At 29.6% G+C, this 13,383-nt stretch overlaps 1 protein-coding gene across 1 annotated transcript; it reads right to left on the reverse strand.

Moving 5' to 3' along the window:
- Positions 1–1,291: 1,291 nt before the first annotated feature.
- LOC127262797 (protein SAR DEFICIENT 1) lies at positions 1,292–8,061 on the reverse strand. The gene is made up of 7 exons (XM_051291626.1): positions 7,855–8,061; positions 7,671–7,746; positions 6,303–6,894; positions 6,042–6,202; positions 5,244–5,444; positions 3,908–4,010; positions 1,292–1,579 (listed from the first exon to the last, which is right to left on the reverse strand). Exons 1-7 carry the CDS (start codon positions 7,932–7,934, stop codon positions 1,473–1,475), a joined length of 1,320 nt encoding a protein of 439 aa, XP_051147583.1. The 5' UTR covers positions 7,935–8,061; the 3' UTR covers positions 1,292–1,472.
- Between the last annotated feature and the right edge of the window lie 5,322 nt (positions 8,062–13,383).

Consider the following 13,383-nt stretch of genomic DNA (forward strand, 5'->3'; position numbering starts at 1 on the left):
TTGTGTTGTATATTTAAATTTTATGTGTCGTCGGATTATAATTTGTGTTGTCAGTATCTACTAATTAATTTTATATTAGCACATTAACTGCCTTCATATATATATATATATACATGTGGAATTCAAATTTTTAGTTAAAAATATTGTCTAATTATTATTATTTTTCTTTTTAAAAAGATTTTGGCAGTCATCTATTACATTCGTATGTGCCACAAAATAACATACTCCCTTCATCCCGAAACTAAATATTCATTTATTTTTTGCACGTAATTTTAGAAATATTAGTATTACATTGGAATATAGTAGGAATAAAGTAAAAATGACTAAAATAACCTTATTAGTATGTGTGATATAAATGTAATGACATTTGTATAATATATTGTAAGTTGTAAGGATATTTGTAATATTAGGTAGATAGTATAATTGCTTAAAAAGGAAATAGATACTTTGTTATGGGACGGACTAAAATGAAAAAATAGATTCTTTGTTATAGGACGGAGGGAATATTACAAATTTAATATAAAATAGGAGTCTCAACCAACACCAAATCACAATAGCACATAAATCCGAATGTACGAAAAATGAGAAAGTAGAAACAAAAGCCATGAACAATTAGGGTGTATTTATTTTGGTTTATATTTGTATTTTGTGTTTAAATAGTATTTAGTCATATTATAAAATTATAGTATAGTCTTATAAAAAGATAAATGGTAAATTATAACACACTGTTTTGTATTTTAGTAAAAATGCATAATACACCATATGTTTTATTTTTCGGGGAAAACTCCCTTGTGTTAATGTAAAGTTTGTACAAATACCTTCTTTGTCCAAAACTGATATTTGATGTTAAATAAATACCTAAGTTACGCAAATTTTATACAAATAAAAAATGTAAAATATTTTAAATAATCTTGTTGAATAAAATAAATAAATAATTGATCAATAGTTTATTTTTATTGTTTTTATAAAAATCAGATAACAATTTGTCTTTAAAAACTATAAAATAAAAGAATAATCAATTATTTATTTATTTATTTTATGAAAAAAAAAAATTTAACATATTTTGCATTTTTTATTTGTATAAAACTTACGTAATTTAGGTCTTTATTTAAAATAAAATATCAATTTTGGACAATGAAAGTGCTTCGTACAAACTTGACATTAATAAAAAAGGATTTCACGCAATAAATAAAACACGAGTGTTTTTGTGCATTGTTACTAAAAACACAAGAGAGTGTTATATAAAAAATAAAATATAGAAGTATATAATAAAGAGACTGACTCAAAAGGAATGTACAACTAATTTTATTTTCTTTTTACTTCTACTTCTACACAATACATACAGAAAGAAACAAACAATGTAAATGATGAAACCAGAACAGACAACTAAATCAAATAATATATATATATATATATATATATACACACTCGCGTGGTGATTGAGAACGGGAATTAATTAATTAATTAATTAATTAATGTGGAATATTCCAATCCCCATAGATGATTGATTCATCTGAGTAATTTGCTTCACTTTCCTTCAAATATTCCTCCTTCGAATATTGTTCCACCGTCACTTCACCTATTATATATATATATATATATAATTTATTTCCATTGGCTCTTAGAACAACTCCAAAAAAAAAAATAAAATAAAATAAATGCAGTGGGTTGTGTCAAAAATGGGGGGAGAGTTCCAATCCATCCCCAAATTCCTCCACCCTCCCCCCTATTACTTCATTTTCGGAATAATACTGTACACTCTACTCTATTTTTGGAGTGGAGTTTATGTGATATTTCTATCGTGTTGTGTATTTTTGTTATTTTTTTTTGGTATATTGTATAATTTTATTTTTTTAAAAAATAATATATAATTTTATTTTTTGGAAAGTGACATAATTTTATTTTTTTTAAGAATAATGTATAATTTTATTTTTTAAAAAGTGATATATAATTATATCTTTCGAAAAGTGATATATAATGTGTAATTATATATATATATGGGTTAATTGTAAAAATAGATTAAAGTTGTGGTGTAATTTATAAATATAAAAAGTTATATAAAATAATATCAAAGAAAAATATATAAGGAATATATTTTTTTAGCGAAAATTGAAGTTTATAGTTGGAGTAAAATTAGTGTAGATTAAATGCATTTTTACTGTACCTACCGCAAAAATAAAATAATGAGATAGAAATTGTCTTGTAACTCTAATTTTGTATATGTACAATTAAAAATGTGCTTCTCATGAGTGTTTATTTATTTTTAGTAGTTTAAAAAGATCTATTTATGCATTCATACATGTAGCTAGTCACATTACAAGCAATTATATTCTTTATAAAATTTATTTTCTAGAATTTTTATGCATATGGGTTTTTTTTTTTTTTTTTTAAAAAAAAGAGAGATAATAAAAATATTTATTATATATTATGGCATAATGATAGTTTTATTACCATTTTAGTTATTTTACTTAAAACATGTTTAAAAGAAGTTCCATATCAAAGGGTCCGATTTAGAATTTAAATTTTTTGTTTAAACAAAGGTTTAAATATAATTATTTATGAAAAAAAAATTATTATAATACATTACAATAGTTATATGGTAAAAAAAAATTAAAACTAAACTTTAAAAAGAAAAAGAAAAAGAAAAAAGAAAACATTTGAAATTTCTACTAGTATTTAAGTACATTGTACTCTTATGATGGAGATTAAAAAATGGGATAATCAAAGGGTGTGTTTAATTGTAAGGTTTTAATTTTGATTTTCCTATTCTCAATTTTTTTTTTAAAATATTAAATCAAACACTTAATTTTTTATTTATTATATAAATTTTACTATTAAAAACCAAAAACCAGAATGAAAACGTTATAAATTTTCCCATTTCACTTGTTTCAATTTTTATTTTTGTCTAACCCACTTTCTATTTTTTGTATAATTTACTAAATTTAAATATACTTAACAAATATAAATCAACTTAATTAATTTTATAATATATAATATCACATGTTATATGACACTCACTTAAAATCTTTTTATTTCTATCTCTCATCAATAAACAAATATTTTTATCTACATTCATAACTTCCTTTTTTTTAATAAAATAAATTTATCGTAATTATAAATAAATAAATATATTTCTATTTATTTATAATATTTAAAATTTCATTCTTCACAAAATAATATTCATATTCCATATATTTTTTATTGAAATATACTATTTAAAATATTCAAACACATATTTTAAATTTATTTAAATTATATATTAATTCTTAATTTAAAATTACTAACAATATTATTCATATAAAAATATAATAAAATAGTATCATAATTTACTATTATTAACTAATTAAATCATTTACCTTAAATAATAGTCATTTCAAATCAGACGAATGAAATATTTATTTTATAATTTAATTTTAATTTTTTATTATATAATTATTCTGATTTTTATTTTTATTTTTATAAATCATATATATATTTTCTAAAAAAAATAAAATATTTAAACACTATTCAAATAAAATAAAAAATCATACTAAACTCCAAAATAACATAACTTGTATTTGATTTTATTTGTTGGCTACATATAGCAATTTTTTAAAATATATAGTTTCAAAATATCTTATCCAGCTTAAATTTAGATATCACCATAAAATTTCAAATTCAAATATCTGTAATTTAATTTTATACTTTAAATTTTTGAACACATATTTTAATATGAATGTGTATCTTTTTTTTTTTTTTTTGAACTTTTAAAATTTTTTATAGTAAAACATAAATACAAAAAGTAACATAATTATATACTTAGAAAAAAACAACATATTTTTTTATGAGAGCAAAATAAAGAAATAAAAATTAGAATAATAGAAAAAATATTAGTATTATTAAATGTAAAAAAATTGGTTGTTGTTACCTTGGGTTAGCAGTAGTGGCTGGGTTTGGTGCAGCGGTCCTTCTACTATCTCCAGTCTATCCCATTTTGCATACGCATCTTTCACCAAGCTTTCTATATATGCCTACATAATCATTATTATAGTAATTAATAAATATTTTATTATTAATTAATACTTTTTTAATTTCAATATAATATTTATATTTTTACCCTTACTTTTTTGGTATAAAAGTAATAATGTGATGTGAAATATAAATAGTTGTGGGAAAAAAAAATGAGGTATTTAATGAAATAATTACTTTCTAATTGGACGTCCTAAAATAAAAAATATATATACTTTCTAGGTGGACGGATGGAGTATAATAAAGGTTGTATTCTTTTTAAGTTTGACTTTATTATTTTTACTCTATAATCACTGTAAAGTAATGACTATTAAGAATCCCACACAGTGCTAACGTGGATAGGAATGAACCTTGTATCCAAATTTATCCAAAGTAAAAAGTTGTCCACATAATCTAATTTATTACTTCCTTATTCGTTCCACATAATTTGTCATACTCTTTATATTTCGATCCGTTAAAAATTCATAATTTAAAATTTTTTTATTTTAATTAAACTATTTAGTCATTTTAATTTTAACCTATAATTATTTTTATTACATCATAATTATTTTTATTAATATATTTTTTAACTATTTATTAATTACAAAATATCAAGAATTTTGTGTCCAAATAAGGTGAACAAATTAACGGAATTACTATTTATTTTTTATAAATAAAAATGTAATAGTGTACATCATATTCGCCTAATAGCACTGCAATTTTTAATCATCAGTCTTGCTAATTGTATGTATTTATATATATATATATATGAGTTCAGTTGTCTTGCCTAATGTATTGAGCTCCTCTTATATTGATCGATCATTATCTGTCAAGTGTATTTTTAAAACAAAAAAAATTAATATAAAAATTTTTAAATACACATGATGGAGGATGATGATTGGTCAGCAGAAGGGGCAGGAGTAAGACAACTGAACCTATATGTATATAATTAATCTGCATACAATTGCATTATTATGTATATACTCTGTTCTAAAATATGTTACTCCTTCTCTCTAAAAAAAAATATTATTTTTTAATTCAATAATCTACTATTTACTTAACATGATTAATACTTTCACGACTTCCAATATATTACACAAGTGTTATTATTTAAAAAATTTACGTGTAAAAAAAAATATCGCTCTTTTTACGGAAAGGACGTAGTAATATATTTAAAGTAAGGCAATTTCAAATGCTATGTAGCTGCTTTTATGTATAATATATGCAGGAAGATTAAAATGAAGAGAAGAAGTTACCGTTTGCATGGTGGTTCTGAAATGGGTGTGGTGGTGAAGCACTTGACCGTTGGACTCGAATCCGATGAGCTGGCAGACGGGACTGAAGGTGAGCGTGCAGTCGCCGGCGTGCAGTTTGTACAGTTTGTTCCCCACCACGCACTCCTTGGCGTGCTTCAGTGTTGCTTCCCACATCTTCTCCGACATCCCGCCGCCCAGAATCTGCACCCACGCCATGCCGCTCATTCATATTTATCTCTCTCTCTATATATATATATATATATCGGACATCTCTGACTTTTTTGGGATTTGAGCAAAAATAATTTATAGGTCGTATAAACTCATGAGTAAAATATATTTTAATAAGAGGTTGAACGTGACGGTTTGAATAATATCAATTTCAGAAATTAAAAAAAAAAAAAAAAAAAAAAAGATGAAAGAGCAATATCCAAAAGTTCGAAAAATGAAAAGGATTAAAGGACCATGAAAGAGATAAAAGAGAAAGTGAGGCAGGTTTGGTCAGGTTTGGTCTGAGTTGGTGAACGCAATGCTAGATAATATGAGATAAAAAAAAGTAGACAACGAATAAATTTGAAAAAATAGGGTGAAACATGAAAGAAAAAATAAAAATATATATATATATATAATTAGAATTTTAATTTTAATTTTAAAATTAAATTAGATAATTATGAAAAAAAAATATAAATTAAAAATTAAAATTTAATTTTAAAATTTAATAATAATAATAAATAATATTTTTTTTTAAATACGAGCTTTCTGTTAATTAGGACCGTAAGTAGTTTATCAAGAGTTTATTACCTTCCTGAGTTTATTGGGGTTGACATGGAAGAGCTTGAGGAAGTCCTGGACTGTTGATATCCCCTCCGCCGCGAGCTTCTGGTGGAACGCGCCGCCTTTCCCGATCTTCTCCAGCCGCCATACTTGGTCCTCCAGCGCCGGCGGATGGTGCTTCTTGTACACTGATCACAAACACTCACCTATTCATTCTTAATTCAAGGATATCATATATATATATATATATATAGATGGACTTGGTTCTTAGTAATTTGCAGTACGTACGCTCGCCGCGGTGGTCTTTGACGACGAAAGGTTCAGTGATGGCGGAATGTATGATCACACCACCACCAGCACCACCCTCTGTACTAGTGGAGGTGGAAGGTAGCGCTCGGGCGCCGATCCTGAACTTGCGGCTGCGGATCCAGCTCGAATTGTCTGTGAATTCGATGTCGCCGGCGACGGAGGCGACGCCGTCTCTCATGGTGATGCAGAGGTCGCCGGCGAGGAGCGGGCGCTTGCCGGTCCGCTCCTTGACGATGCTTTTATCGAAGTCGGCGTCCGTCCACGGCGCGTCGTCCTTGGGGAAGTCGCCGTCGAGCACCACGATCTCCACCTTGACGGCATGGGGAATCTTATTGGCTTGCGCGTCCACAAGGACCATCTGCAGAGAGTTCCCGTCGGCGCCGACGATCTTCGTCCCCGTGAAGATCGGGAGCGAGAGGCGTTGCGTGAACGCCAACCGCAGACTCGCCGTCGCCATCGCCGTCGTGGTGGAGCAGAGCTCCGCCGCAGAGTCTGGTAGCATCCTCGAAATCGGACAGTTACCGGTGGCGGTTCTCCGCCGCCTCAGCTCATTTTCCACCTCTTCACTAACCTAATGGATCAATCAGATAGATTTCACCGTATCGAAATCTAAGTTATTTATTAATATATATTTAGAAACAATAAATTATATTTATGGTATCAAAATCAAATTATAACATAGTAACAGAGCCAAATTCTCTCGGTATACCTCCATAACCCGTTATATCTAGTATATATTTTTATATTTTATTAATGTATTTGCTTCTACCGACGATCATGTTGTTATTTTCATATTATCTCCGTCTCTACTACTCCACTGATAGAGTCTACTTTTGACTCTAACGCCATTGAGAGTCCTATTTACGACTCTAACTCTATTGAGAGCGAGGGAGTCATATTTCTAACTCTAGCTCTGTTGTGAGCGAGCGAGTCTGTTTCCGACTTTAGCTTAATAGAGTGAGCGAGCCATGTTTTCGGCTCTAATTCCGTTGTTAGCGAGCGAATCATGTTTTCAACTCTAATGTTGTTGAGAGTTTTACTTTTGACTCTGATCCAATGGACGACTACACCACCTTTAGTCAATCTTGACGAATTCAAATACATGAAAGATCTCGATTATATTTTTTCGCTCACTTCTGACAAACTCAAATTTTTTGGATCAAATTTTGAGTTTGATGAGGAGTGTTAAAATATATTTAGAAGCAAAAAATTTGTACTATTCTTACCTTATTTAGAGAATTTGTATATCATTACATCAGTTTCATATTCTAACCGTACTCAAAGCAGAATCCGTAAATATATATATATATATATATATGTGTAATGAATGAATACATAAATACATACCACTCTCCGAAGCATAGGTTCCAAGGCGGAGCAGAAATTCTCGAAGAAATTCACCATAACCACTTCTCTGATCACACTGACATATTAATTCAACATTCCAAATCCAATCATCAACAATTCCTCATGATCTCTATACACAGTACACACATATATCTAGAGAGAGAGAGAGAGAGAGAGAGGTTACGAAGCGAATCTGGTTTTCGGTCGTTTATGGTTGGATTGATCGTCGTCGTCGTCGTCATGGAAGAAGCGTTTGGCCGCCATTGGTGCTCTGCTCTGATCTAATTTGTGAAAAGGAAACTCTTAGTGGAGGAAAGCAATGGGGAGATATATACAATACACATACACACATTAAAGAGGAAGAGTGATTGTTAAGGAAGTTTACAGTGAGTCTGAGTCTGAGTCTGAAACGGAGTGAGGAAGCTTCGAGGAAGAAGGGAGGGGAGTTTCGTGGAAGATGAAGGGACTTGTCGCCTGACGTAACGATGTTGACGTCAACTCTGCATCCAAGTCAACGACAAAAACACTTGTTGGAAACTTACATCCGCTTGACTTGGCCCGCCGTAGGCACCGGAGTGGGGCCGGGCGGGACCGGTTTTCGTACGACCGCCCGGTTTTACATGTAACATGCCCGGCCGCTCCTGTTGCGGTTGGGATTTAAACCGTCGCCAATGCAAATGCTACCTGTAATGCAATGAGAAATTTCAAAATGCATCAGTCAACTCTTTAACAATTTAACAAAAGTACTTCGAACCAGTAAGGAATCTTCATGACTACATCAAAGAGATTAAACAAAAGTTGTTTTTACACACCCGCCTCATCATATTTATCTTCTATTTCAATAAAAAATATATTTTCTCCCGTCGCTTAACTAGGTGTGTTTCTTTAGGTTGGTTTGAGAAAAATTGAGTTTGAGTTTGATTTTTATTTAAAATTTAAGATAGATTTGAATTTTTGTGTTTATTTTGTGTATATGTTTGATTTGAATTTGAGGGTTTTGATATATATTGATTCGATGGGTAATAAATATAATAATATAAATGTGAATCAATTTCTATAATTTTATTATAAATTTATATTATATCTACATATATATTTTTAATTTTTATTTATTTATATTATAAAAAATTTTATTCTCTAAAATGACATATATATATATTGTATATATTTTATTAAATTATAATTATTATAAAATTTTTAATTTGAATTTATAATTTTAATAAATACAAAAAAAAAAAAAAAAAAAAAAAAGGAAAACAAACAAACACACGCAAGCGGCTTGCCTGCAGTTTGTCTGCGAACAAGGAACATCCTAGTTTGAGGAATTTTCTCCAAACTTGCCTCGAAGAAACACGTCCTAAATACTCCCTCCGTCCAGTTACAATGTATACACATTTCTATTTTGCCATGTTCAATTATAAAGTAAATATTTTATTAGGTACCTTATTTTTTTTTACAAATACCCTTACTTTACATCACATCATTACTTTTATACCAAAAAGTAAGGGCAAAAATGTCATTACATTACTTTTAACTACTCACTATAATTAAAATATTATTATTTCTTAAATATCGCACCAAAAGTAAATATATATTTTATCCGTAGACGGAGGGAGTATTATATTATTTTATTGTTTTACACACCCGCATCATCATTTCTTTCCTCTATTTCAATAAAAAAATAAATGTTCTCCATTGCTTGACTAAATATTACTCCATCCGCTTCCACATAATATCCTTTTATTTATTTTGATACGAGAATTTAAGTAAAATTTAATTTGTAAGTAATTAAGAAATATATTAGTAAACAAAAGAATTATTATATAATAAAAATAATTATAAATTAAGATTAAAATTACTAAATATTTTAATTAAAATTAAAAAATTTAAAATTTAAAATATAATTAAAGTGTATAATTATATTTTCAAAAAAAGAAATGACAAATTACTTGGGATGAACGAAAATAGAAAATAGAGACAAATTATGTGAGACAGACGAAAATAGAAAATAGAGACAAATTATATGAGACGGACGGAGATAGAAAATATGGACAAATTATGTGAGACGGACGAAAATAGAAAATAGAGATAAATTATGTGAGACGAACGAAAATAGAAAATAGAGACAAATTATGTGAGACGGACGAAAATAGAAAATACAGACAAATTATGTGGGACGAACGAAAATAAAAAATAGAGATAATTATATGGGACAGAGAGAATATTATTTTTTACACATAAATTTTATAATATTAATATAATATTAATATGTAGAAAAAATTTAAAAACAACAAAAATAATGCTAATATTAATGTAATATATTGTAAATTATAAAAGTTATTTTTAATGTTAAGCACATACTACCATTACTAAAAAAAAAAAAAAAAATACTTTGTTATAAGATAAAAAAACAAAATAGAAAAATTAATAGTTTGTGACCCAAATAGTATATAATTATATTTATATCAAAATTATTTATATTTATATTTAATTTTATATAGAAAAATATCAACATTTATATCATTATATAAAAAATAAAATTTTATATAATACAAAAATATAATATATATATATATAAACAAAACAAAAAATAGAGAATTTTCCTGAATTCTCAGTTGTAGTTACTATGGTGAGCTGGACCAGCATAAATGATTAACACACATTAGTAGAAGAAGTTACAAAATCATGCATAAGGGACACACAACTAGAATATTTAGATTTTTTTTTGTTCTCTCCTTTATATTTTGTTAAGCAGTTAGTTTGTTAGGCAAAATATTCCTTCTTAAGTGTATATAAGCTGTATTTTTTGGAGACGTAATATTCAATAAATGAAATCTCAAAAGTTCCCAAATTCTATGTTCTGTTTCTCAGTTTTTGATATGGTATCATAGCATCCTTAGAGCAGAGCTCTTTCATTTATCTCCCTCATGGCTGAAAACACAGAATTGCTGAGCTTATGGATATCAATTCCCCTTTTCACATGCTGCCGAATGACAACTATGGATCAGTTTTGGTGTAGCTAGAACTCACAGGCCTCAACTATCATGCTTGGAGCCGATCCTTTTGCCTACCCTTGTCCATCATAAACAAATCAGGGTTCATTGATGGGACCTTATTGGAGCCATTGGTGACTGATCCAATTCACACAACTTGGGTTCGCTGTAATGATCTCCTTGTGGCTTAGTTCTTGAAATTGATGTCTCCCCACGCTTCATCAGTCTTCTACAAACAAAGTGCAAGAGAAATCTGGAAATTATTGGAGGTCCAGTTCTCCATCCCTGATGATAGCAGAGTCTGCAAGTTGCAGGGTGAGTTATTTGACATTATTCAGGATAATATATCTGTGGATGAATATACTACTAATTAAATGGTGATTTGGGAGGAGCTGAAATTTTATCGTCCACCTCCACACTGCAAATGTGGAAGATGCAATACTCAATATTTCATCACATATCAACAGCAACAAGAGAAAGAAAAAGTGTTTAAGTTTTTGAGTGGTCTGCATGAGAGGTTTGTTGCTGTTCGATCGCACCTACTGAGCCAAAAACCCTTTCCTTCACTCAATCAAGCTTATAATGCCATACTTATGGAGGAGACACAACGGAAATGATACAACCAAGCGGATCCTTGGGCTCAATCCTCTGCGATGCCATACTAAGGACAAGTGCTTTAGGCTAGTTGACTTCCCTAAGGATTTTAAATTCACTAAAAATAAAGGGAAAGAAAACTCAACATCTGTTGGAGTGAATCATTCAGCCATGCGCCCAAGAGATGATGGAAGTGCTACCCTGTCTCAGGAACATATTAGAAAGTTGTTGCAATTACTCAATTGTTCTGGGGAAAGTACGGAAGAAGGATTGTTAGTATAATAATCGATTCAATGCAGAATAAAACTCAAGAATCGAAACTAAAATGAATCCCAAAAACATACCTCCGGCCATTGGTGTCAAACTTGAATGCAATCTTTTCTTGGTTCTTCTAAGCAGTTGCATTATATTTTCTAGATGGTGTAGAAGGCTTTATATAGTGATGCTTAAGGGACCAAAGAGTCTAAAATTCATGTCTCAATTACTTCATTCCATCAAAGAAGTAATTAACATGAATAGTGGAGATATTAGTGGAGACCTTTCACTTATGTCATATTAACATTAGAAATGAAGTGAAGTAGCGGGGATAGTGGAGTAGTAGAGACATTTCGTATAGGCCACTACTTCACATAGACCACATAATATTAACATTCTCCCACTTGGTTTATAATTTACTCCATAAGAAATAAAATACATGAATCATGGCGGTAGACCCTCTTCAACGAGTAATATCTTCCATGTATTACAATGTAGTTTGATTCTTAAAACCACTCAAACATCTTAATGAATAAACCTTATGTTTATTCTAGGTCCTCACCTTCACGATAATTTTCTCAAGACAAATATGCACATAAAATCAAATGAGAAAAATATCAACTGAATAAGAGTTTTATTTAATATAAAGATGTACGAACAAATGAAATTACATAACAGAACCAAGTCCCATTCGTACCACATGATCCTTAAGATTCTTTGGTGGCATGCCTTTAGTTAAGGGATCAGCAATCATCAATTCAGTGCTAACGTGTTCAATGACCACTTTATTTTGTTTAATTCGTTTTTTTATGGCTAAGTACTTAATATCAATGTGTTTACATCGACTATCACTTTTATTATTCTTAGCCATAAAAACCGCAGCTGAATTGTCACAATATATCTTCAATGGCCTAGCAATGGAATCCATGATTTTAAGCTCAAATATGAAACTCTGCAATCATACACCATGACAAGTAGCTTCGAAACACAAAACAAATTCTGCCTCCATAGTAGAAGTAGCTGTCAATGTCTGTTTTGCACTTCTCCAGGATATGGCTCCATTAGCTAACATGAAAATGTAGCCAGATGTTGATTTTCGAGAATCAACACAACCAACAAAGTCTTAATTAGAGTAACCAATAACATCTAAACTATCGGCTCGTCTGTACATGAGCATGTAATCCTTTGTCCCTTTAAGGTACCTCAATACCTTCTTTGCAGCTCTCCAGTGGTCAGGACCTGGATTACTCTGATATTTTCCTAACACTCCAACAACATATGCTATATCAGTTCTAGTACATACCTGAGAATACATGATGCTTCCAACCACTGAAGCATATGGAATGTTAGTCATATAATCCCGCTCAAAATCATTCTTAGGGTATTGATCTAAACTGAATTTGTCGCCCTTGACAATTGGAGCTACATTTGGTGAGCAATCTTTCATCCAAAATCTCTCTAAAATTTTATTGATATAGGTTTTTTGAGACAAGCCCAAAATGCCTCGAGATCTTTCCCTATGGATCTTAATGTCAATGACATAAGATGCCTCTCCTATATATAGCAAATGAAGTAATGACATTATGAAACTTTAAATACCACTGACGAGAGGCTTGTTTTAAACCATATATGGATTTATTTAGCTTGCATACTAAATGCTCACCATCTCTAAAGAAGAATCCTTCAGGTTGTTTCATATAAACCTCTCCATCTAGAGTGCCATTAAGAAATGCCATTTTCACATCCATTTGATGTAACTCAAAATCAAAGTGCGGTACTAATGCCATAATGATTCGAAGAGAATCTTTCTTTGATACATGAGAAAAAGTCTCTGTGTAGTCGACTCCTTCCTTTTGAGTGAAACCTTTGGC

The sequence above is a fragment of the Andrographis paniculata genome, unplaced genomic scaffold (assembly GCF_009805555.1).
Source record: "Andrographis paniculata isolate CXL003 unplaced genomic scaffold, ASM980555v1 Contig66END, whole genome shotgun sequence".
NCBI lineage: Eukaryota > Viridiplantae > Streptophyta > Magnoliopsida > Lamiales > Acanthaceae > Andrographis > Andrographis paniculata.

What these genes read in the sequence shown, in the direction of transcription:
- LOC127262797 (XM_051291626.1), bottom strand. Translation starts at nt 7,934, where the DNA reads ATGGCGGCCAAACGCTTCTTCCATGACGACGACGACGACGATCAATCC. An exon ending in TCAGAACCACCATGCAAACG is followed by an intron (nt 4,011 to 5,243) that starts GTAACTTCTTCT and finishes ATGATTATGTAG; the next exon opens with GCATATATAGAAAGCTTGGT. An exon ending in GCCACTACTGCTAACCCAAG is followed by an intron (nt 1,580 to 3,907) that starts GTAACAACAACC and finishes TATATATAATAG; the next exon opens with GTGAAGTGACGGTGGAACAA.